Below are 23,539 nucleotides of genomic sequence, written 5' to 3' on the forward strand. Positions count from 1 at the left end.
TCGGCATGCCGAGGTACCCCGGACTCCGTCTCCGACTCTCCGACTCCCTGCCAATCTGGCCTCCTCCGTCAAGCTCCCTCCAAACTTCCCCCACACCTCAACCACCTTCAACCTCCACTACCTTCCAGCAACACAACAACGCTCCAATCCAACCCTGCAAACCGCTCGAATGATTACACCACTTACCAACACTCTCTAACAACCAAGCCACAATCTCACAAGGCCCAATACCCAAAATGCTCACATCGGGGCTAACCAACACCCCACTCACCAAATCCCTCATCGTCTACACAATCGGCTCCTCAATCGCCCTCTCCATCCTCGACATCAAACACCTCGCCTCAATCAATGTCTCCCCACACTTCTGGCCGTACGCGCAATTCTGGCGCGCCCTTATCTGGCACGTCGCTGGGTTCACAAATTCCACAGAAGCCTTGTTCGCCGCGATGCTAGTGTACCATCTACGGGTTGTTGAGCGCGCTTGGGGGAAGAGAAAGATGGCTGTACGTCAAGGCCCTGTTTTATGAACTGAATGTCCAACTAACATTGAAATCAGACATTCCTACTCACAACACTACCCTATACAACCCTCCTCCCACCACTCCTCCTAGCCCTCCTCATCCGACCCCTCTCCCTCAACACACTAAACTACCTCCCCTCCGGCCCAACAGCAATGATCTTCGCCTTACTAGCACAATACTACGCCATGGTCCCACATACATTCCGCTTCCGCATCGGTACAACGACATCCCCTTCCTCCTCGCCATCATCATCACCCGCCACCACCACCACCACCGCGAATGACGATACCACCGCGCCACACCACCCCTCCACAACAAACCCAAAACCAACACCACCAAGTCTAACCCTCCTCCTCTCCGACAAATCAACAACCTACCTCGTCGCCGCCCAACTCGCCCTCTCCCAATTCCCCGCCATGCTCCTCCCCTCCGCGCTCGGCTGGATCATCGGCCTCGCCTGGCGCGCAGAGCTATTACCTGCTCTCTCACCGTCGCCTCATGGCTTCCGCGTTCCGGCGTGGATAGTCGGGGAGCGCGAGCGACGGGGTGGTGCGGCCGGTGCTGGTGCTGGTACCGCTGGTGCGGGTGGAAGTGGGAGTGCGGCGGAGAGAGAGCGGTTTGAGGATTTGAGGAGGAGGTTGGAGGGGGAGGTTGCTGCTTCGACGTCGGGGGTGGAGAATGGGGGTGGGCAGAGGAGAAGGGGTGTTGGAGGTGGGATTATGGAGAGGTTGAGGGGGCTTTTTGATTTGGTTACTCGATCTTAGGGTTTCTTGTTGAGTGAATGTGAGAGGGTGGGGATCTTTGGATCTTGCTCTTTAGAAGGGAATTGATTCTATTGAGGCTCTGCAAGAACTGAGATTTCGAAGTACTGTCTTGAGTTAGATTGTCACGAATATGAGATTGCCTTACTAGCGAGTAATACTGCGCTTTCATTCATAGGATAATTGCTAGTGTGTCATCCTCGCAATGAGCATGCAGAAAATAATATCAACATCAGCATCAGCATGTATAAGCAATATAACCATAGTCAAATCCAAAGTATCCATATTCATAAGCCCATCCATGTCTATTCAAATCCTGACACCTCACATACTAATCCCATCCATTTACCGCCCATTACGACCGCGTCGCATATTCTCTTTGCACTCGTTACAATACCATTTAACTGTCCCAGAGTCAGCAAACATGACCATCACACACAAAGCACACTTGAAAGATAAGACTTACCATTCTTTCCAGGTGGCTTCGTCATCCCAACACACGACAGATGGAACCACTCTCGCGGACAAGCATCATTATCGCATGCCACCATCTCACCAAAGCTGACCTCGTTGCAGTAGCAGTATCTCGGCTCCTGGTCTTCGTCCTCGTCGTCGCCTTCGTGAATGGATTCCTCATCCGAGGGGATTGCAGGCTGGACAGGCGGTTTCTTGGCTGTCCGCTTAGGCGCGGCGTCATTGCTTCGCGTTGGTCGGGAGCGAGACTGCGTGGGCTCGGCGAGGTTCGAGAGGAGAGGGGTGGAGTTCTTGGAGTTGCGACCTTTGCTCGTGGGCTCGGGCTCGACTGCATCTGTTGGGCGATCTTCTTCGCGCTTGGCGCCTGCTGGTACGGAGGGTCGACTGCCGGGTTCGCCGTCCAGGTCGCGGGCTTCGGGAATGGTGGTTTCGGCTTTGACTGGCTCGCGCGGAGTCGATCTGGACTCGACAGGTTTGGCTGGAACAACATCGGGTCAGCAGGGAAGGAACCAAATATTTAGGGCAAATAGACATACAGGAGTTTGGTTGACCAATGCGATTAGACGCTGATGACGACGGAGGTCGTTGTCGGGAATTGCTCGTCTGCCCGGCATTTTGTTGGGCTCGAGAGGACTGCGGGCGTGATGTGTTCGGGCCTGGACTCGCAGCACCACGTGGGGTATTGTTAAAAGTGCCGATAAGAGGCGAGGGGGCCAGGACGGGCGATCCAGCGTTCGAAGCGGCGGTGGTCCTACAGATGAAATGGTCAATTTTGCGAGCAAGAACGCTGGGGAATGAACAGAACATACTTCTTGCGAGCTGCGGCGGCGGTAGGATTAGGAGCGCGAGATCGCTTCTTCTCCGCACCGTCCTTGTTAGCACCACGCTGGCCGCCAGTACTACTAGCAGAACGCTCCATCGGCACTCCAGCGTCTATCGGTGCGGGCCGTTCCACCTTGCGCCGCTTGGGTGCCGCACTCTCACCCGTCGCATTATCGCCACGAGGTTTGCCAGAGTTTGTCTTCCGAGGAGCGCGACCCTCCTCATAGTCTGCGTCAGGATTTGGTCGCCGTGCTCGAGCCCGAACAGCTTCACGCCGCGCTTCGCTACGGCTGGCGACTTCAGCCTCATGGAGCACATGAGTGAGATCCTGTCGCTGGGCCACCGCCTCGCGACGCGGTCGCTCGTTGGTCGCAGCCTTGGCAGCACTCTTGTTAGAGTAGGCCCAATGCGTCAGACTACCCAGACGAGCCTCGTCGCTGATCTCACCCGCAATGTACGGGTAAACGGTATCCAGCCGAACAATCTGGCGGTCCAATTCCTCGTTTGCGTTGGAAATCACATGGTTCTTCTCGTCGGCCGTCATCATCAGGTCGGTCAAGCTCTGTCGGACGCGATCGAAGAGGAGACGACGGTTTTTGCTCTCGGGCGACTCGGGGGATTGGGAGAGTTCCTAGAGAAGAAGAGGCAATTCGTTAGTCCAATATCCACAGAAAGGACTAATCTCATACTCGCATCACCTACCTTTGGCAAGACATCCTCCCGCACCACACCACCGACAATAGGCGCCGGGTGAGGCGGGTGCGGCACAGGTTGCGACTCGGAGGAAATCTGCAAGAGCTGAAGCAGATTCTCCTCGAGCGCCCACGCCTTCGCATCAACCTCCTTCAACAGCGAATTGTGTCTGCGGAACTCACGCGGGAGCGCGGTGATCGCGTCCGTGAAATGCGTAAGAGCAGGGTAGAAGCCATGAGGAACAGGGGGCGTTGCGGGAATTTCGGCTATCGAGCCTCGACTGACACCGAACGAAGAGCGGTTGGTAGTCTTGGATGTTCGAGAGGGATTGGTTCGTGTCTGCCGGGATGATTGGCGAATTCCCTGGCCCTGGGGGTTGAGGGTTGACGTTGAGACGGCGGACATGGTGTGGAAGAGATCAGGCTGGGAGATGCACCGCAAAAGAGGGGGTTCTGGGTGCACCTGGCCCTTCTGAGTTCAAGAAACGAAAGGCTAGAAGGGTCAATGGATAGGGAAATACTCCCGGCTAAGAAGCAAGTTCAACGAGAGCTTTGGGGCCAGATGGTGAGCGGGTGAAGAAGCAGCAGCCCTCGGGAAGTTTGCGTGCGGAGAAGAGCAATCGGATCAGGTGAGTGTCGTCCTGTGCTATCAGGCATCAATATGCTTTGTCAGCGGATGCATCCGATGACGTCACGCCAGGCACGAGACGAGCTCCAAAGCTCTGTTAGCTACATAGAATAGAGCTTTTATAACAACGATCCAAACATTATTTTTTACGTCTACTTTCTACAGTATATAGTTCCAATAGTTATACAGATTCTCAATGCAACAAATAAATGAAATTTGTATTTTACAAAACCATAGATTCTAGGTATAAACGGGTCCAAGTCTAGCAACAGCACAGACAGGTCGTATACACCAGGTCGAGAACAAGAGAGAACTCATGCAAATAAAAAAAGAGGTAGTACAAAGGGAAATCAGAAAAATCGGACGCTAGCTCCCAGCAGGACCCATGAACATAGGAAAGCAACCGAATCAAACAGTCAAATGCGAATCATCCCGATTTAGAATGACAACATTTACTCGCCCTTCAGACGGTCCTGGTGAACGGAGAAAGCATCCTCCAGGAACTCCTGCTCCTCCTTCAGGTGGACAGCCTTGAGACCGGTGGCCACGGAAGCGCTAGGGGCACGACCAGCGTACAGGACGTGGCGGCGGTTGTGGTGCTCGGTGGAGTTGAGCATGGTCTCAATACGGGGCTGGACGAACGACCATGCACCGGCGTTCAGGGGCTCCTCCTGGCACCAGACGATGTCCTTGGCGTTGGGGTAGCTGTCCAGGTTCTCCTTCAGCTGGTCCCAGGGGAAGGGGTGCAGCTGCTCAACACGAGTGATGGCAGTGTTGCGGATACCGTTGGCCTCACGGTGCTTGACGAGGGCGGCGTAGACCTGGCCAGAGCACATGATGACACGCTCAATCTTCTCGGGAGCGTCGATGGCCTCGGCCTGGTGGGCGGGGTCAGGGATGATCCACTGGAAGTGAGACTCGCCAGTGAAGGCCTCCAGATCAGAGCGGGCAATGGGGTGACGCAGGAGCGACTTGGAGAAGAAGATGACAAGGGCTGGTTGAAAGATGCCAATTGTTAGTATATCAATCTCCCAGAGAGTGGATTGGTTAGGATATAAACATACGCTTGCGGAACTGGCGGTGCATCTGGCGACGGATAACGTGGAAGATGTTGGAAGGCTCAGTCATGCAGACAATCTGCATGTTGCAGTCCTGGTGCTGGCGGTCCAGCTTGTCAGCACAGGGGAACACGCGAGGCTCCTCGTTGCAAAGCTGCAACCAGCGCTCCATACGACCGGAAGAGTGCTCAGGACCCTGGCCATCGTAACCGTGGGGCAGAGAGACAACCAGGCCGGAACGCTGCAGCCACTTGGATTCACCAGCAGCGATGAACTGATCAATAATACACTGAGCGTTGTTGGCAAAGTCACCGAACTGAGCCTCCCACATGACGAGGGCCTCGGGGGAGGTCAAGGAGTAACCGTACTCGAAGCCGAGACTATAATGAAAGTGGAAGCAGATTAGCGATGCGATTCCTGTAGAAGACTTTCCAAGTGGTGGGAATATGTAAAACTTACGCGCCGAACTCACTCAGAGAGGAGTTGGAGATGACGAAGCTGCCTTGCTTGTCACTGATGTCCTGGAGAGGAGTGTAGGTAGCCTCGTTCTCCTGGTCGTGCAGAACGGCGTGACGCTGAGAGAAGGTACCACGCTCAACATCCTGTCCGGAGATACGGACGTGGTAGCCCTCGTCGACGAGGGAGCCGAAAGCAAGAGCCTCAGCAGTAGCCCAGTCGATGTTCTTGCCCTCCTCAACGCTCTTCTTGCGGTTGGCAAGAATACGCTTGAGGTTGCGGTGGAGAGTGAAGCCCTCGGGAGCGCTGCTACCGCTGATCTTGTCGGCGATGTGGCCAAGAGACTTGGCATCAACAGCAGTTTCAAGGTGGGGAAGAACCTCGGTGGCCAGCTCCTTGGGGGTCTTGAAGTTGTTCCAGGCAGAGGTCAGCCACTCCTTGCCGGTGGGCTGGTAGTCCTTGCTGCGGTCGAAGCTGTCGTTCAGCATACCCCAGACCCACTTCTTGTGCTCATCAATGTCCTCCTTGGTGAAGGTACCCTCGTTGATCAGCTTCTCGATGTACTTGTCGAGCTGGGCCTTCTGGGAAGCAATACGCTTGTACATCAGGGGCTGGGTGAACGAGGGCTGGTCAGTCTCGTTGTGACCCTGCTTACGGTAGCAGACGATGTCAATAACAACGTCAGACTTGAACTCGGCACGCCAGTCAGCAGCGACCTGGCAGACGTAGTTGACGGCCTCGACATCGTCAGCGTTGACGTGGAAGACGGGGGCATCAATCGACTTGGCAATGTCCGAGCAGTAGGGGGTGGAACGGGCAAAGCGGGGGTCGGTGGTGAAACCAATCTGGTTGTTCACAACGATGTGGATGGTACCACCGGTGGAGTAGGCGGGCAGAGATTGGAAGCCCATAGTCTCGTAGACGACACCCTGAGCAGCGAAAGCAGCGTCACCGTGGAGCAGAACACCCATGGCGCTGTCAAACTTGGTCTCATCGTTGTTGTAGTGCTGGATGGCACGGGTCTTGCCCAGCACGACGGGGTCCTCGGCCTCCAGGTGAGAGGGGTTGGCGACGAGGGACAGCTGGACGCGCTTGCCCGAGGGGGTAGGGCGCTCGAAGTTCATACCCAAGTGGTACTTGACATCACCAGAACCCTCATCGGAAGGCTCAGTAGACCCAGCGAACTCGCTGAAGATGGACTCGTTGGGCTTGCGGACGACGTTGGACAGGACGTTCAGACGGCCACGGTGAGGCATACCAATAACGATATCCTTGATACCGTAGTCGACACTCCGGTCAATCAGGGCCTTCATACCAGGCACAAGGGTCTCGCAACCCTCCAGACCGAAACGCTTATCGTTGGGGAACTTGGTAGCCAGGAATGTCTCGAAGCTGGACGACCAGATGAGACGGTCGAGGATGCGACGCTTGTCGTCAACCGAGTAGTTGTAGGGCTCGGGGATCTCGAAGCGGTCACGGATCCACTCGCAAGGCTTGCGGTCCGGAATATGAATGTACTCGACACCATAGGAGCCACAGTAGATCTTCTCACAGGCGGCAATAATCTCGCGCAGGGTCATCTTCTTGCGGGTCTCGGTCAAGAAACGGGGGAGGATACCGGGGCCGAGAGCGAACTCCTGGTCCATGTCACGCTCGGTGAAACCGTAGTGGTCGAGCTCGAGCTCCTTGGGCTTGCTGTAGCCAAAGGCCTCAGCATCGCCGCGAATGCCCAGAGGGTCAATCTTAGCCTTGTGGTGACCACGAGCCTGGTAGGCACGGCACAGCAGCTGCACCTTCAAGTGATTCGTCACATCGGCACCGGCGGAGAGGCCATGGCCAGGCATGTCCTGGGGAACACCACCGGTAGGGGTAGGGACGAGGGTCGGGGGAGGGGTGAAGGCCTGGGAGATGGGCATGGTGCCTTCCTCCATGTTCTTGAAGTAGGTCTGCCACGAGATGTGGACGCTGGAAGGATCCCGCTTCCAGGCGAGGTACATCTCGTCAATGTAGTTGGCGGTGCTGCCCTGCAGGAAAGAATCATTGGGGTCCTATTGACAGGGAGGGCAAAAAAGTTCGCGCCGTCGCGTTAGTCGAATGGCCGATTTATATATGATCTTCGCGAATTCGCGCATCATGATCATCATTTCGATCGCAAGAGCGATCAAGAGGCTAGTATATTGCTTACCACTCCAGGAGCGTTGCCCTCGGCAGACGAAGCATAGAGGCGAGCGCCATTGAAGGCACGGTCGACGACAGCGAGGGGACGGCGAGATGTCAGACCAAAGGTGGAGGTCTTGGAGGCACTGCGAGCAGTGGAAGTGAGGTGGAAAGCTCTCCGGGAGGTCGAGCTGGCAACACCACGCAGCATGTTGCTGTGAGTGGCCTTCAAGGCGGTGTTTCTGAACATTGCGGGATTTTTCCGTCGATTCAAGGGAACAGTCCAAAGTCCTTCACGGTGGAATAATAGGGGAATATTAGGTATGCGATGCTTTTCAGCTTTGGAGGAAATTTCACGATTCAGCGATCTAGAAGTCAGTACACAATTCATGCGCCAGTTAGTTCAAGTTGCCAGGTTGCTTTTTCTCCTGCCGAGGGTACCGAGACACGGAGGAAAGGAAGGACCAGCACGAACAGGTGTGTTGTTTTTTAGAAAAAAACTCGCAGCAAACAGGTGTCGACTAGAATTGCCGTAGCACCTGTATAGAAACGGAACTCATCAGAGAGCAGAAACTCTGCTGATCACAAAACGGGGTATGAGAAAGGATGAAGAAGAGTGGAGAGCAAAGAGAAGAAGCTGAGAAGAACCAGATTCCTGAAAGCTGAGCCTGCACGGCAGTGACGGAGACAGGCGCTAAGGCATCCAGGCCACCAGGCCCCAGCAGGCCCAGCAGCAGGGAGCCAGTTAAGTAACAGTTTGAGGTTAACGAGCCAATAGGCAGGGCTGGAACACGCCCGGCGAAGCTGAGTCATCCCGAAGGATAGCCGAACCCCCCCAGTTTTACGTAGGCCCCTGGAGGAGGCGTCACCCCGACGGAATCGCCACCGGCTAAGGGTTTCGGTGCTTTGCGGGTGATTTCGGCCCAATTGGACGCCCATGGATTACTCTTACGGCATCTATATACATCCTATCCTGGGCCATAACATGCCCAATGGCTGCCCATCGCGACGATTCAATGCATGCATCAGGTCATGAGCACAATTCCCAACACAGTCAAAGCGCAGAAACGGGGACGGAAGAATGAAAATAAAACAGTAGCAAGCAAACAGATGCCCGACCGGGGAACCAATATACTAAAACACGGCAAACACACACTCGGAGATTCATTAGATCGTAATATAAATGGCCATATCAACAAACCATATGCAAAAGATGGAATAGGCCAGAATCAGAATGATTATATCCAGAAACGGAATGGTCGAAGAGAAGGCGTCGCAGGTAGTTATTTACAAAACATTGGTATGTTGTTTCTGGTGAGCGCCGATGCTCGGCACTTCGTGATGATAGTCGGCGCTGCTTATCGGACCGTCCATTCCGCTTGGCGGAAGATCCCCGGGATATCCGCGACGAGTGTCTCGGAGCGGTGAGGTGGCATAAACCTGGCCATCGTCATGGTGATAGCCAATGCTTGCCAGGCTCTCTTCCGCGAAGGGTCGTGCCTCGGACGGGCTCGCCTCCGAAGCAGCAATGAAGCTGCCACGGTTGGACGATGAGAGGGTATGGGGCGGCGGGCTACCTGCACTACTGCGCAGACTACCATTGCTGCCACCCCATGCACCACGGCGCAGCTTCAGCAGTGCGCTCAATGACATCTCGTCGTCCAAATTACCCAGATCGACCAGCTGCGCCAAGCCAGGGCTGGCCAGGGAGGGGTTGGAATGGGTGCCACCATGCGCCTTGAGCGAGATGACAGAGTTGCGGGTACTCCATTCACTGCGCTCGGTGATGGGAGTCAGGCTAGGTTCCTGGAACTTGCCGCGACTGCTGTGATGGCGAGTAATGCCTTCGACGCCGCGTGGACCGAAGTATCCGCCATTGGTCATTTCGCTGCTACACGCGCCATGCGCTTGAGCGTAGAAGCCAAATTCCTGCCCGTAGAAACCCTCATCGTCGTTCTCGAGAGCTTCGGCATTGGCCGCTGCGACAATGGGATCATCGTAGTATGCATCGTCGGCGTAGATTTGATCGTCGAGGAAATCATCAAAGCCGACCATGTCTGCCCCTTGGCTGAGATGACTGTCATCCGACACAAGACCGAGCTGCGATTCGGCCGTGTGCGATGCCTGGGAGATGCTCTCCTGTGCGGCCGACCGATCGCTCGTGCTAAAAGTACGTTCAAATCGGCCTTGCATAGCAACTTCGTTTGCGGCAAATGCCAGAGCATTATGCAACACCTCCAGGTTCCGCTCAGTAAGCACTCCTCCATGGGTTCGAGCAGGTCCCATATTGGGTATTGGCTCACCGAGTGGACCACGCTTGACGGGGCCAACTCCATATTCACTAGCAACACTAGGCATATGCTTGAGTCCCTGGCTGGCGGCCTCATCTAGAAGAAATTCTCTTTCGAGTGCATCACTACTGCGGATTGTGCTCTGAGAGGCCTGGCGTGCTGGTGGTGCGCTGACTGGCTTCCGTTCATAGAGATGACTAGTCTCATCATCAAAAACAGACTCGTCGAACCCTATATCCTGGTCATCCAGAGCCAGGTCACCGAATTCCCCATCATCAAAGTACATATCATCGTCGTCATCATCATCCAGTACTGGAGTGCGTTCGTTCATAGGCGGTAGTGCATGGGAATTGGACCCTGGGCTGTGAATTTTCAAAGGAAGAGGATGTTCCACCTCTTCAGGGTCATCAAGGAATTCGATCTCCTCTTGAGGTTCCTCTGAGGCAACAGGATCAGTACCCATCAGACTTTCAGGGATCCCAGGCGGAGCAGGGGTGATTGGACTTGCAACTACGGGTGACAACCCAGGTATAGCCCAAGACTTGGCCATTGAAGGCGCTAAGAATTCTTCGTCGTCGTCGTCAGCATCAGCATTGACGCCGGGAATCTTTTCCTCGAGATCATCATAATCATCCATGATATCTTGGTCGAACTCATCATCAAAGTCATCAAAGTAGCCATCTTCCAGCTTGCGCTGAGCTTCCTTCGCCTTGTGTTTCTCTTCAAGCAGTTTCTCCTGTGTAGAAGATTCGACCCCGCCCATGTCAAAGCTGAATCGAGATGCATTACTTTTGAGATGTCGAGGCAAGCCCGAATTCAATTGGGGCACATGTGGAATCGTGTCCTGGTCCTGCTGATGAGCTGGGGGACTCTCATGCGATATATTTGAAGGAACATCTGCGGGTAATTCCGCAGGCAACTCTGCAGGTAGTTCTGCCGGCGGAGATATGCTCTGTTCATCGGGTAAATATGAAGGTAATTTCCGTGCAAATACCGGTATTGACTTCTCATAACCGTGCTCGGGAGGATTGGTCAACAGGCTTGACTGCAAGTAGCCCTTATTCTCCACCTGTAGCACGTTCTGGTCATCTTCGAAATGCTCCTTGAACACTGGGGAATGATCACTATGCCTTTTGGTCTGATCATTCCATCGGGTCTCCTGTGCATTCAAGCTGGTGCTTCCATCTGGTGGAACTCCCGTGTTGAAGGACACATTACGACGCGGCCGCGGAGCCGAAAAGTCATGTACAATGTTTCCGCGAATTCTCGGGTCATAGTCATCAGGAATAGCGGGTATCCCATCGGGGGTGCCGATTTTCGCATCATCCACACGCGAGCCACCTATCTGTGAGGATCGTCTGCGAGCGAGGAGTGACATTGGGTTCAGGAGATGGAGCATCGCCTTGCCGGATTTATGATGAGCATTCTCAGTGGATACATCGCGCTCAGTCACTCGTCGAGTGCTCAGTGATTCCATCCTCAACTCTCGTCCGGGTATAAATGTCTTGTCGGCCGGGGAATCATCGGGTGAGGTTCTCAATCGAAATTGACTTGGCCTTGGTTCTGCGCTAGGTGAACGTCTATGAGGCTCAACCGGTGGCGCCTGCAGATTCCGTAATCCTTTGCCAAACGACAACCGGAATGGCGAATTCGGCTTTGAAGGTGACTCGTTATCATCTTGTTCGGGCCGTGCGCCGGGGACCGAGAGTTGCGAGGCATTCGGCTGCGATGTAAGGCCCACCTCAGGCTCGTGCTCTCCAGGGCTCGAATACGGGCGGTTGTCTCTCTCGGTCAACGGGGGTGGAACAGCCAGGCTAGCGGAGGAGGATAACGGAGCTACCGAGGTGTTGAAGTTCAGCTTGGACGCGTCATTCTCAATCTGTGAATCTCTCCACGGAGGGGCATCAAGTGTCTGCGAGTCCCCAAACGGGGATGTAAGGGTCGGAGTATCAGGAATCTCTGGGAGTTGAGGGGGACTGATCGGGCTGTCCGTCGTGCTCTTGGGTCCTGACGTCGGGGCGGGCAGAGACACCGGTGGCGCTGACGCGGTCGAGCGTCGATGGTCTCTGCGCCAGTATGAGAAGACGGTGGAGGGAGGCATGTTGACCGTTGGGTCGGGACCCGGACAGCGATCGAATATACGGTAGTGGACGTTTAGGGGACGTGAGACTCCATGGCGATTGATCTGAAAAGTGGCGGGATTGGTTTCGGAGACCAGTTGGATTGAGGGTCCAGTCTCACATACCAGACGCCAGTGGGGCTTGCAGGAGACTGTGAAGTTTGATTGGAGGTTTCAAGAGCCGCAGGTAGTATCCGGAAGTCAAATCAATGGTCGGGGTATTCGTTGGCGCCCATACGAACAGAAGCGGAGGGAAATCGAGCTGATAGTGATGGTCAAGCTAAAAATAAAGTGGGAGGGGACTCGAGATATGAGACGTAATCAGGCGCAGCCAGTTAACTAACTTGCGTGGTCCACTCGGGTCAGAGTACCACGGACAGCGCCCGTGGGAACGGTGCCATCCCGCAGCCCACGACTGAAGAAGTACTTGTTACCCAACTATGAGGACCGTTCATGAATACTAGGAGTTTCTTGATTGTCATGAGCGCTTCAAAATGCCGGCAATAGAAATTGACAAAGTGACTACTCGCTCTTGACGTAGAATATGACGAGCCATGAAAGTTTCTAGATGTCTAACCACCAGCGGGGGGGCCGTCAAGCGTAGATATACAGGTAGTGCGTCAATACACAGCTTTGCAGCCTTCTCGCTCTAACCTATTATTGGAGCACTAAAGATCGAATATATCGGATCAGAGCCCCTACCTAGACACACCCGGAATGAGGACCTATTAAGGTGCTGGGGACCTATGCAGCATTTGCATGGCCTCAAGCGTGAGAATACAATGAAGCTATTAGGGCAGTCCTTGATCCGTCCCGAGGCCATACACCAGCTCCTCTAGATACGTTGCTAGTGGTTTACAACGGCTTGACTATCGACTAAGGTTGTCATGACTACTTCACCTCCTCTCCTCTGAAACCAGACAATTCCAAACTTGCAGAACCAGTGGTCGCATGGTGTATTTATTAGGCTACCAACTGGAGACAAAAAGAGCCATACTCATACACGAAACAACATCCAAAATTCAAACAGTTTGCACAGGGGGAAATCATGACGAAATAACACCAAAAATCATAAAGCGAAAGAGTACAAATGAAACATTAACCTTGTTTACCAAACATCAAGGATGAATTCGCTCGGTAGTGGAAGATTTGACGTTTGTGAGGACATCACCAACACTACATCGTACCTAGCACTGGGGGCTATCTCAGGTAGAGTCTTCTCCAGTTTAAACCACCGCGGCCGAGCCATTGGTGACGTTGGTGGTACGGTTGGTGGTACGGTTGGTGGTACGGTTAGTAGTGGACTTGATTCCGGTGCCCAAACCATTGGTCTTGTCATTGACAAAGGCCTCATCGAGTTCATCGGAGAAGCCACGCGAAGGGTAGCTGTCCACCTTGGTTGTGCCGTTGGTTCCAAGACCCGTGGCGCTGCCAGTTGCAGCAGCACCAGTAGTACCAATACCGCCCGCAGCAGCAGCGGCTCCAGCAGCGCCCGCCGGACCGGCATGGTCCTCAGCGGTATGGTGAGGCTTGCGGGTGACATGGCCAGCGCTGGGGATGTTCTTTGACTCTGCGGCGGCACCAATGCTGAAGATGGGCGACTCCCACTTCTCGCCCTTGGCGGCCAGCTCGGCGTACTCGGTGGCCTTGCTGGAGATACCGCCGGGCAGCTTGATGTCAGGGAAGATAGAGTCATGCATGGTCATGACCGTCTGGACCTTGGTGCGGCTGACGACAGCCTCTGCTTTCTTAGCCTTGGCCTGGGCGCGGGCGCGCATGGCGTCGGCGTAGCGGGCGAAGATGCTAGGAGCGTTCTCCGGGTCCTCGCGAGCAGCCTCTTGGGCACGCAGGGATTCCTGGTGGATTTCATGGGCGTAGGCATCGCCGTCGCTGAATGCCTGGCGGATCTGGGCCTCGATGACCTTCTCAAGGGCGGGGCGAACAACGCGGAAGAGCAAAGGTTTGAAGGTAGCGAAGAGTATCTTGTGTTTGGACTTCTTGAGCTTGATGTCCATGTTCTTGATGTTCACGGTGACCTTGTCCAGCTTGACAAAGTGCTGCTTGTCCCCTTTGTTTGCGGTAGAGGCGGCAATCTTGAAACCGAAGCCCTCACCGGCCAGGATGATGTCCATGACACCAATATCGGTGATAGAGGGGAAGCCCTCCTTCTTCTTGATGTAATAGCTGACATCGCGAAGATCAGCCTGGATGCCGGACGCGGCGATCATGATCTTGTTGTCACGCTTGTTGCTGATCTTCTTGCGGCCCCAGCGGAAGTAGTTGTCGCTGCCAACCTCGACGACGTTGGGCATGAGGTTGTCACTCTCAACGGTAAGGTTCTCGACAACCACGTCGACCGTGGGATCCGACACCTCAATACGAGGGATGGGGACATAGCGGACGTTCTCGATGATGTCAGGCAGGATGACATCGCGAATATCCTTGAGTAGATGCTTCTTGAAGACAACCTTGCCGCCAGCATCGCGACCTAGATCGCGGAACAGCTTCTGAATAGAGTCTGCGAAAGCCTTGTTCTGAGGATCCTTGTCGAACTGATCCGCGAGGAACTTTGTCTCGTCCACAATGCGGTCCGTGTGGGTGCGGTAGCGCTCACGAAGGAGGTAGCGGCCGTTGTCGTAAAGCTCATTCCACTGGCGAGTAGACTCGTCCTGCATGATGAAGCCTTGCTCGCGCAGACATTTGCGGATGTAGGTGTTGACATTCGAGAACCATCTACGTAGCTCGGGGTCCTTGTCAGCGTCGCGGTAGATGTTGTTCAGAGATTCGAAAAAGTCAGCCAGGGAAGTGTTGTTGGCGAAACGCTCAATGAGGGTGCGCAGGTTGTGCTCAACAACCCGAACGCGGTCGGTGGACCGAATGTCGCGAACAGCAGCGCCGCTCTGAGTGGTGGCACTCGTAGTGTGACCACCATACTTCTCGGCCATGCTCAGCAATGTTTCAACGGCTTGCTGGTCTGTATCATGTCGTTAGCAACCGGATCTCTTATCTTGAGATCTTTTTACGAGTTCTTACAATCAGCGTGGCCCTGGATCTCAATGATCATCTTCTTCAGGCGCCAGATAGCCTGCTCACGGCGCTCCTTCGGAACCTTCTCCGACAGGTACTCCCGAGCCTGCTGGGCATACCTCTTGCGGCGGATCTCCTCCGAAGGAGTGATAGAAGTACCATCCTCCGTGCCATAATCAGCAGTCTCGGCGAGAGGGGGCGAGGCAACACTGTCCTTATCCTAAGGTATATGTGAGATCAAAGTCTATCCATACGGAGAATGTTTAATGAACTTACGCCCTTGTTCTTCTTGAGGCGCTGCTTGATGTCTGCCTTGGAGACGTTAGGCTTCTCGTGCCAGGTGTTCTCCTCTGCGGGTTCATCAATCTGCGCCAGCTGCTCCTCAGGGGGGCGGACCACGTTGGCGGCCTTTTGGGAAGCGTCGGCAGCCATGTCGCGGATCAAAACGACGGCATCACTCACTGCACATAGATGTTAGGGTATACGTTCAGTCAATGGCGGCTGTAACTGATACTCACGGATCTTGCGGAACTCTCCGTTGGTGATCAGAAGTGTGCCAAGGGTCTTGAGACCCTCCAAAGCCTTGTTGGCATCCTGCTGGCCGGTCTCCCTGGAGACAGGTACGTTAGGGGCCTTCACATCACCTGCGGTGATATGCTGGGCCTGCCAGATGAATTCTTGCAGCAGCTCACCCTCATTCTTGGAGAGCAGCAGCAGTTTAGCCTGTTCGATGACGTTGCGCAGGTCCTTGATCAGGACCTTACCCTCGCTGGAGAGCTCATTGGACGGCGAGGAGAGGGCCTTGGAGGTCAAGGCACTGTTCAAGGCAACATCGCATTGCTTGTTCTGTGGGATAGAGAACCACGATTAGTATGTGGATGGCAACAATGCGCGACGAAGCATAGCCGTGTAGACTACTCACCGAAGGAAGTTTGTTGTTCTTGAAGGCTATTGAAGACTGGTTAGCATGGTAACTCATCAATTGACCAGGGAATATGGAGGTAGCAGGCATTGACTTACCATGATAGATTCCAAATAGCTGGAGCTTCTGGTTGATATCCTAAACGAGCGCAGATTTGGTTAGAATTGTGCGCTCTAGGAAGAACTTTCATCAACAGGTTCGGAGTATTGATTCGCATACCTTCTCCTTCTGCTTCACATCGGTAGGCACATTCACATCCGCTTTAGACATGATGAAGACCGTGACACTTGTGTCAAGGACTGGGCCCCGGGATAAGTAGACAGAGTAATATTAACTGGTGGATCCAGGTTAGCGTGTCTGTGGCCAGCCTGGGGGTTTGCAACCGCGGCAAACAAGGAGTGTGGTTATACGCACAGTACAGGGGGGTTCGGATTTCGATAGGTGGGTATTACTATTAACAATAGCAATTATTTGGTGGTTTTGCTTGAGGAATCAAGGGGGGTATCACTGGAATGAAGGAAGGTAGGAGAGGAAGTAATGGCAAAATATGTGGAAGTTCCAAGGGAGGGAGAAGAAGTAGGAAAGCAAGGAAAGGACCAGGAAAAGTAGGAAGAAGGGATGACGATTATTAAACCATTGAAAGCGTCAGATCATCCAGCAGTCTACTGGAAAGAGGAAGGGGGATTGCAGCTCCCTTGTCCAGCAGCAGTACCACCCAGTCTGGGCTAGCGCCTCCTGCTAATATTTCCCATTATTGCATGATGGTTGTACCGTTCCTTTTCGTTGAAAGGTACACATGAGCATGATAATGATGACTATGATTTTTTTACCTAAACCCACTAGCTTGAATGAGGTACGTAGGTACCTTGTCGACTACGCCTGTTTGAATCCTATGATTCGGAGTCAGGGCGTTTCATAATTTGATAACCAGGGCAACAAGCTCAACAAGCACAGTTGACGCAACCCATCCCCCTGACGTCATGTTGATGCGGTACGGAACTGCTTTTCCCCCAATTGTCCTCCTTTGCCAACTTTCAAAATCCCCGGCTGGAATTGAAACTCCTACGTTTGCCATCCTTGCCTCTGCTTTGTCTAGGCCTCTTTCAGATTCTCCAGGTACAATGAGTACAAAGGCCAAGAGGACTCGAAATCAGGGGGGGGGGGTTGAGAGCAGTAAACCGCATCAAAACATCGAATCTTCCCCCTCCCCCATATCCATAAGGCTGCTAGGTTTTCCCAGACTCACGGAACCTCCAGATCGAGTCGCACACCCACGCTAGTTCGATGCGTTAAACTGCATCGAGCGCCCTGATCTGCCAAAACTTGCTGGAGCCTGGGTCCGTTCGTGGTCTTGGCACACGCCTATAAGTGGGGCCCGTTGCAAGGACTGGCAAAGCAAAAAGCTCCCTGAGAGCCTGAGAGGAAGAATCAGGATGATCTCCTCCGCATCAACCTGACGTCAATCATACGAGATCCATCGATGACATGGCACCACTCTCGAGAGACTGTGTTATGGCAGCCATGAAGGCAAAAGACTAATTGCGCCGCAGATGCAATGATACGGCAAAACGGCGTCAATTGAACTACGTAGAATTCCGACCGGGGAGAAAGGGCGACACAACTTGTTTTCTGCTTCTTCTCCCAACGCTAAACTACTGCGTAGTTACTTTCCTCCTGGTATTCGGACTGGAACTTTTCCGAGCGATCAGCAGCACCATGCTGATTGCTTTCGACTCCTGGGCGATGCAAACATTCAGTAGCTTGTCAACACAGCCACTGTCGAGGTCGAGTGGAGAAATGTTGAAGAGCTCAATTTAGGGAGAAGAATCCCTCTCATCCACATACGCTGTGGCTGCTGGGGCTGTGCACTTCACCAGTGGACTTCTCCGCTCGTTGGAGCTCATATTGACCCCATCGCATCGTGAGCGGGCTAGAGACTAACTATTGTAGGGATTGACCAGTTGATTGACGAATTCAGTGCGAGTTCAATCCAAGGTTCCATATGGTCGGTCTCAGCAGAAAGGTTACTAGTAGCTTATCCACAGTGGAGTGCTCCGTATGGAGACATATATTTGACCAAACTTCCAATTCTGATTTTGTAGAAAGCGTTGCTCGGTTGAGGGAGCAGCGGCCCTTTTTCTGCTGATCCTCCTGGATCTTCACCTAAGGATCATCTAGCTCGATACAACTCGGTCGAGTCTGTTCGCAATGTTTTAGGCAGCAATTCCCAAGAGGTTATCGACCTGGAAGAATCAATGCTGAAATAAGATACCCTGAACTTTGCCTGCAAATGTTTTGTACGGTGGGAAGTAGTTGGTCAGAAACCGCGGTCAGCTACCACAGCCATGCGTCTTTCGCCTAGATGTGTGAGATATCCACAATTTGATTTGCTACTTAAGCTCCCCAGTCCTTAATCTACGGTATGCACTAGACCATTGTCCTCACTCAGAATTCCACACTCAGATTCTCATACCTTCCTATGCGCTGACCAATATCGCTGAGCATCGTCAACCACCTTCGCCTCCCACCCCTCCTCCACCAGCGGACCAACAACCTCGACCCTAGTTTGCCCCGCCTCGAACACCCGATGACAGGGTAAATCAAGTGTCAAATTCTCCGTATTTCCCTCGCCAGTCAACTTCTGTAACGTCTTCTCAGACGCCAGGTATACCAATCGCCCGATATGCGCCCAATACAGAGTGCCCGCACACATGGCACAGGGCTCCCAGGTCGAGACCATGGTACATCCTGCGAGATAGTCCCAGGAGTAATTGTCAGCCGCATTGCGTGCTAGTTCGCACTCGGCGTGGCGGACGTGAGATAGAGATAGCGAGGACATTAATTGGGTTTCATTGTCGGGTGCTAGGAGGAGTGCTGCGAATGGTCTTTTGCCGTGAGTGTCCTGGCCAGATGCTTGGAGGGCGAGGCATTTTGCAGCTGCGTTGTTGAGTTGTGCGGGCGTTAGAGGGGATAGCGCCATGGTGAAATAGACTAGGACCCAGTATGCAGTATGCAGTGTGTAGTTTGTATATGTGATTTGAGGTCTTTATTTTGTTGTACAGTTTGGACTCGCTCCACAGAGTCCACACTGGGTGGATATGCAGTCAAGATATGCCCGCCCCGTTCACAGCTCCACGGCGGAGTCCGACGATAAGACAAGCGGGGGAGCCGAGAGTTACTCCCCCGACATGACGAGATTCTAGGCATTATTATCAGACGAATCGTGCACTATGTAAAGTATATGCAGGTTGTATTCTTGTATTCTATGTCTGGAACAAGAATGTATTATGTATGTAGAGTCATTCCATCATCATCACGGTATTTCGTTACTCGAACTGCCAGTGGCCGATAAATCGGATATCCTCGGATCATTAGAGGACTGTTTCGATGCGGCTCGCGCCCGCGGATCGAAATTCGGCTCCGGCGTGCCGAGGAAATGAGCCTGGCTGTCGCTATCCGCTGGCCGCTGGTGGTTCTGGTGGAAAGAAAGATCCACGAAATCCGATAAATCGGTGGGCGCCGAGTTGGTGCTGTGGCTCATCTCTGTGAAATGGACGAGCTTGCCTAGGATGGCGTATTCTAGTTTGAGCTTGATGCTATATGCCAGAGCTTTGAGGGTGACGTGGATGTTGAAGAAGCCCGAGTATTGCACGCCGATGATGGCGGCGTCCATGAGGATCATGGCCAGATTGACGATCAGCAGTTGTACCAGGGTCCCTCGGTATTGGCCACGCGGGCGGAGATTCAATAATCGCACGGCTTCATAGGAGTATATTGCGGAGAGGATTGCCTCTTGTAGCGAGAAGGCGATGAGTTGGATGCGCTCGAAGATATTAAAGGCTGGGGTGAAGAGGTCCGACCTGTTGGAGTGGCTGCCGAGCTCGAGGACGGAGGCTGGGATATGGAAGATGATGGCATTAATGATAATCATGGCGAGACAACCACGGAGGACCCGTTGACTGTGTACGACGAGATGAAGTCGGGACCAGAGGACTAAGGACTGGCCAGTCACCATGCCAACCCAGGCGATGAGTTCCATGGCGACGGGGAATTCAGTCGTATAGACGTTGAAGATGATGAGAAGGTATCCCAGGCCAAAGGGAATGATGCTGAAGGAGGAGATGAGCAGGCACCAGAAGTAGCACCCGCCATAGCGCTTGAAGGTGGTGAAGCAGAGAACGATCAGCTCGAGAGCATTGTACCAGGCTATGGCGAAGAGGCAGGCTAGAGTGGTACGCTCAGCAAACGAATTGACCGACCGCTCGGCCAGGCCGAAGGTGCTGCCAGAGACACCGATGCTCGTCATAAGGGCATACTCTCTGCTGCAGGGTCGAGGATCGAGGGTCGGAAGTGGTCGTGTGAGAGTTTTCCTTACGAGGCACACATCGAGAAAGCGCAGGCGACCAAGCGAATGGCAGATGGGAATGAGATAAATAAGATCAGAGTGAGGGTATAGGTTAAGACAACAAGGGTTATATATGCATGCCCAGGCACTGTCAAGCAGTGATAGAACACTTGGGTGTTATACGAGAAGAAATCGAATCTCCTGCCGACGAGCGTGCGGAGAAAGGTATGAGGCAAAAAAAGGTACAGGAGGTGGCGGAGAACACGAGATAAGTGAGGCTCCATCGTCGAGAATACGTCGAGTACCATTGGCCTATCCAGCGCCGAGTGTGGAGAACAGGACATGACGAAGCCCCGAGAGACGCAAGCCCATTTGCGCGCTCTGAAAGACTAATCCCAGAAGTTAGGCCCGATAGCGGCCCTTTCCATGGATTGTGCAGAGATAAGCCGCCATTCGGCTGGAATTACCAGTGGTTTGGCCTTGGGAGTTCTATGGTTTGGTGTTGAGAACGTGGCTCATCAGATAGTTGTCTTGAGCTTGTGAGATCATTGATTCTTTTCGTCAGTTGCAGAGATACTTGCTTGCTGGTGCCCAGTGAACGCCTATTCCGTGCCGAATGTGATGGCGGCTGAACGGGGCGCAACGATACCCCGGGGATTATTCGCATAATTTACTCACTAATGAACTTTGCTGAGTAACCCAACCAACCACGTCTCTTCGCTCTCCGCTTGAACTTGACTAAACCGTATAGACTTTGGGGGTTAGACTTTCTCACCCCGTTCTACCTCTGACAGTGCCAAGTGGTGGTTAGGGTTTGTAGCAGGTTAACCCATGGAGGCCCGCCGTTTCCTGGGGTTCGTAAAACGCCCCCTTCTAGAACAAACAAACTTTTGCGTTTTTTTCGAATGATTGGCGAGACGCCCAAAAGTTTGTTCCAATTACGCCCAAGATATACATAGCCGGATCGGGGTTGCTCTTGTGCTCATTCGCAATTTGTTGAGAAAGCTTAAGATCATCATAATTGGGTGGTTGTAGAGCTCTGTCTTTATGGAAGAGGATTCCCCAATCTAAGAAATCTTCTACCTTCGCTGGTGTCTAGCTGAAACCGTGGCAGTCTCGTAATGGTCTACTTTATCATTCGATCCTGCCTCGCGGATACCAAGCCACAATCAGGAGGGCGAAAAATGATTTAGTGCTACTGATGTCATGACATGCGACCGGGCATGCTATTCGACGAGAGCCGTTGTGGCTATGAAAACCTTGCCAAAATGCTCAAAGAGAAAGAGAACAAATAGACTATGCACTACCCTGCAGCGAGAAAAAAGATGATGAGCACACATTAAGAGGAATCAGCACAAAGCCAACAGTACTAACTTTCCTCTTTCCAAAGTGCCATATCAAGAGATTCACATATTAATACCCGCTAACTTACACTGAGAATAAGTATTGATCCACATTCATGGATGCAGCTTGCAGCCAACACAAAGGGGCTGGTGGCTCGCTGCCCTCGTAGATATCCGGCCGCGGGGTCCCAGAAACGTTCAAATATCCAACAGCGCCCTTTCCAGACGGAATATTGCATGGTCCACGAGCGTGTATGTCCGCGGCACGAGCATCTCCCTGTCAACTATAGTAGTATCCCCCGGTGGGACACCAACAGTCTGCACAAACTGACTCGGCGGGCTCAGCACATCACTATCCCGATACACCTTCTTGAAGGTACTTCCAATGACATGGAAAGAACTGGTCAGATCGGGTCCCGCATTGCCGAAGAAAATACGGACAGACTTTCCAACTCCACCTCCGTGGCCCAATAAAGCATGACAATCAATGTTATGGGGGTTGCCGGACTCGTCGCGGTTCGTCAGTGATAGCTCCACTACGTCTCCCCTTCGCGGAGATAAACGATCCAGGAACTGAGCCATTAAAGCTCCATTTTTCATATTTGTATTGACTCGTCAATTTTTCAATCTTGGTGGAAATGACTAGATTCACTTGGAGCAGGACCGGATAGTCTCTCGTTATTCGTGGGGGGACCTCGGGTGCCGCTGTGAGTATTGCTTTCTCTTTTGGAAGCGAGTGGGCTTCGACGAAATTATTACCCCCCTTCTGCCGAGATGCATTTGAAGCTTAATTGGATTTTGAGACGTGGTGTTTTGGATCCTGATCTGCATCACTTTGCCTCCTTTCTTGTTTTGAGCCCATATAGAGTGGTTGTTGTAGTTGCGCATATAGGAGAACCGGCATGATGATAGGTGTCACAAATGCAATGCTTCGACCGAACCAGCTTCCTTGGTTCTATGGGGAGGACTCCCTTTGTTCTGTGTTGATTGAGCTCTTGCACCTAAATTCTTTGACAAAAACCTTGACCGAGGGCAGCTCTTCAATGGTGGTGCGAGGCAAATGTTGTTCCTACTGCAAGTCCTTGCCGTCGCTGCCAGTCTAGAATATATCCTCGACATTGTCATTGTTGCTGAAACATCAAATAAGCGCTGTGTGTTAAGGCTTCAAACAAGCTAGACAACATGAATGTGCTTTGCAATTTGATTTTATAATTATCTTTTAACACATACCTAGTTCTAGTCGACTACGTCATGGAGATGGCACTGGTTGCTGAGTCTGTCTGGAGATGACCCCCACGTCCGCGGAGTTATCACGAACTCACCACGATTTTTACAACTAGAGCATACACACCATTCAGCATGCATGGACTTTGTGGCATTTAGTCGCATTAGCCCAATAGAGTCTCGATGCTTACACCTCCTGATCGCACCGACTCGTAACCAGCTATTCCGTCCTAACTCATACTCAATTTGCCAACCTTAATGATGTCGAAAGCAGGAACTTCGGGGCGGGTGATTGAATGAGTTCTCGTTCGTGGGATCTTGTCTACTGCATTGGAGTTTGTCTGTCATGGCTGCAAAATTTCCTCTCGGGCATCTCTTCGACATAGAGACAAGGGCTTGATGGAAGGAAGACACAAAGAGCATCTAGCATCATAACGGACCTTACACCGATAATTACTTCCTCGAGAGTGTAACATGGCATCTGAAGACATGGATGTGCTTGTATAATATCATTGGCCAGCCCTCCGCCCTTACCACTGATGAGTTGCGTGGAGTACTTTTTCCATATGCAAAAAAGCCCCGTCTTTCCCACATTAACAGCTGCATAAACAGACCTATTGAAACTGGGCCACTTGGCCAGACATTCCAATAGGTGCAGAACTATCTGTTACCGTCAGCAAAAATGCGTTCGGGGTCCTG

The 23,539-nt window shown here is 52.9% G+C and overlaps 8 protein-coding genes across 8 annotated transcripts; 1 reads left to right on the forward strand and 7 right to left on the reverse strand.

Moving 5' to 3' along the window:
- Positions 1–236: 236 nt before the first annotated feature.
- On the forward strand, positions 237–1,285 carry dscB (the record flags this gene model as incomplete). The annotated part of the gene is made up of 2 exons (XM_056908730.1): positions 237–503; positions 557–1,285. The coding sequence occupies 2 exons, from the start codon at positions 237–239 to the stop codon at positions 1,283–1,285; spliced, it is 996 nt and encodes a 331-aa protein (XP_056767348.1).
- Positions 1,286–1,627: 342 nt separating this feature from the next.
- N7458_005349 (putative PHD finger domain protein (Ing1)) lies at positions 1,628–3,676 on the reverse strand (the record flags this gene model as incomplete). Its single annotated transcript, XM_056908731.1, has 5 exons — positions 1,628–1,686; positions 1,749–2,234; positions 2,293–2,507; positions 2,566–3,209; positions 3,281–3,676. 5 exons carry the CDS (start codon positions 3,674–3,676, stop codon positions 1,628–1,630), a joined length of 1,800 nt encoding a protein of 599 aa, XP_056767349.1.
- A 674-nt stretch (positions 3,677–4,350) lies between these two features.
- On the reverse strand, positions 4,351–7,819 carry kgd1 (alpha-ketoglutarate dehydrogenase KGD1; the record flags this gene model as incomplete). The annotated part of the gene is made up of 4 exons (XM_056908732.1): positions 4,351–4,892; positions 4,963–5,336; positions 5,416–7,460; positions 7,598–7,819. The coding sequence occupies 4 exons, from the start codon at positions 7,817–7,819 to the stop codon at positions 4,351–4,353; spliced, it is 3,183 nt and encodes a 1,060-aa protein (XP_056767350.1).
- A 1,037-nt stretch (positions 7,820–8,856) lies between these two features.
- N7458_005351 (uncharacterized protein) lies at positions 8,857–11,961 on the reverse strand (the record flags this gene model as incomplete). Its single annotated transcript, XM_056908733.1, has 1 exon — positions 8,857–11,961. One exon carries the CDS (start codon positions 11,959–11,961, stop codon positions 8,857–8,859), a length of 3,105 nt encoding a protein of 1,034 aa, XP_056767351.1.
- Positions 11,962–13,205: 1,244 nt separating this feature from the next.
- Positions 13,206–16,198, reverse strand: N7458_005352 (uncharacterized protein; the record flags this gene model as incomplete). Its single annotated transcript, XM_056908734.1, has 7 exons — positions 13,206–14,953; positions 15,013–15,226; positions 15,283–15,467; positions 15,525–15,852; positions 15,929–15,954; positions 16,027–16,066; positions 16,148–16,198. 7 exons carry the CDS (start codon positions 16,196–16,198, stop codon positions 13,206–13,208), a joined length of 2,592 nt encoding a protein of 863 aa, XP_056767352.1.
- A 2,197-nt stretch (positions 16,199–18,395) lies between these two features.
- On the reverse strand, positions 18,396–18,908 carry N7458_005353 (nucleoside deaminase; the record flags this gene model as incomplete). The annotated part of the gene is made up of 1 exon (XM_056908735.1): positions 18,396–18,908. The coding sequence occupies one exon, from the start codon at positions 18,906–18,908 to the stop codon at positions 18,396–18,398; it is 513 nt and encodes a 170-aa protein (XP_056767353.1).
- Positions 18,909–19,241: 333 nt separating this feature from the next.
- N7458_005354 (uncharacterized protein) lies at positions 19,242–20,234 on the reverse strand (the record flags this gene model as incomplete). Its single annotated transcript, XM_056908736.1, has 1 exon — positions 19,242–20,234. The coding sequence occupies one exon, from the start codon at positions 20,232–20,234 to the stop codon at positions 19,242–19,244; it is 993 nt and encodes a 330-aa protein (XP_056767354.1).
- Positions 20,235–21,814: 1,580 nt separating this feature from the next.
- N7458_005355 (putative multicopper oxidase) lies at positions 21,815–22,216 on the reverse strand (the record flags this gene model as incomplete). The annotated part of the gene is made up of 1 exon (XM_056908737.1): positions 21,815–22,216. One exon carries the CDS (start codon positions 22,214–22,216, stop codon positions 21,815–21,817), a length of 402 nt encoding a protein of 133 aa, XP_056767355.1.
- Positions 22,217–23,539: the final 1,323 nt, after the last annotated feature.

The sequence above is a fragment of the Penicillium daleae genome (assembly GCF_028827525.1).
Source record: "Penicillium daleae strain IBT 16125 chromosome Unknown utg000005l_segment0_segment0, whole genome shotgun sequence".
Lineage (NCBI taxonomy): Eukaryota > Fungi > Ascomycota > Eurotiomycetes > Eurotiales > Aspergillaceae > Penicillium > Penicillium daleae.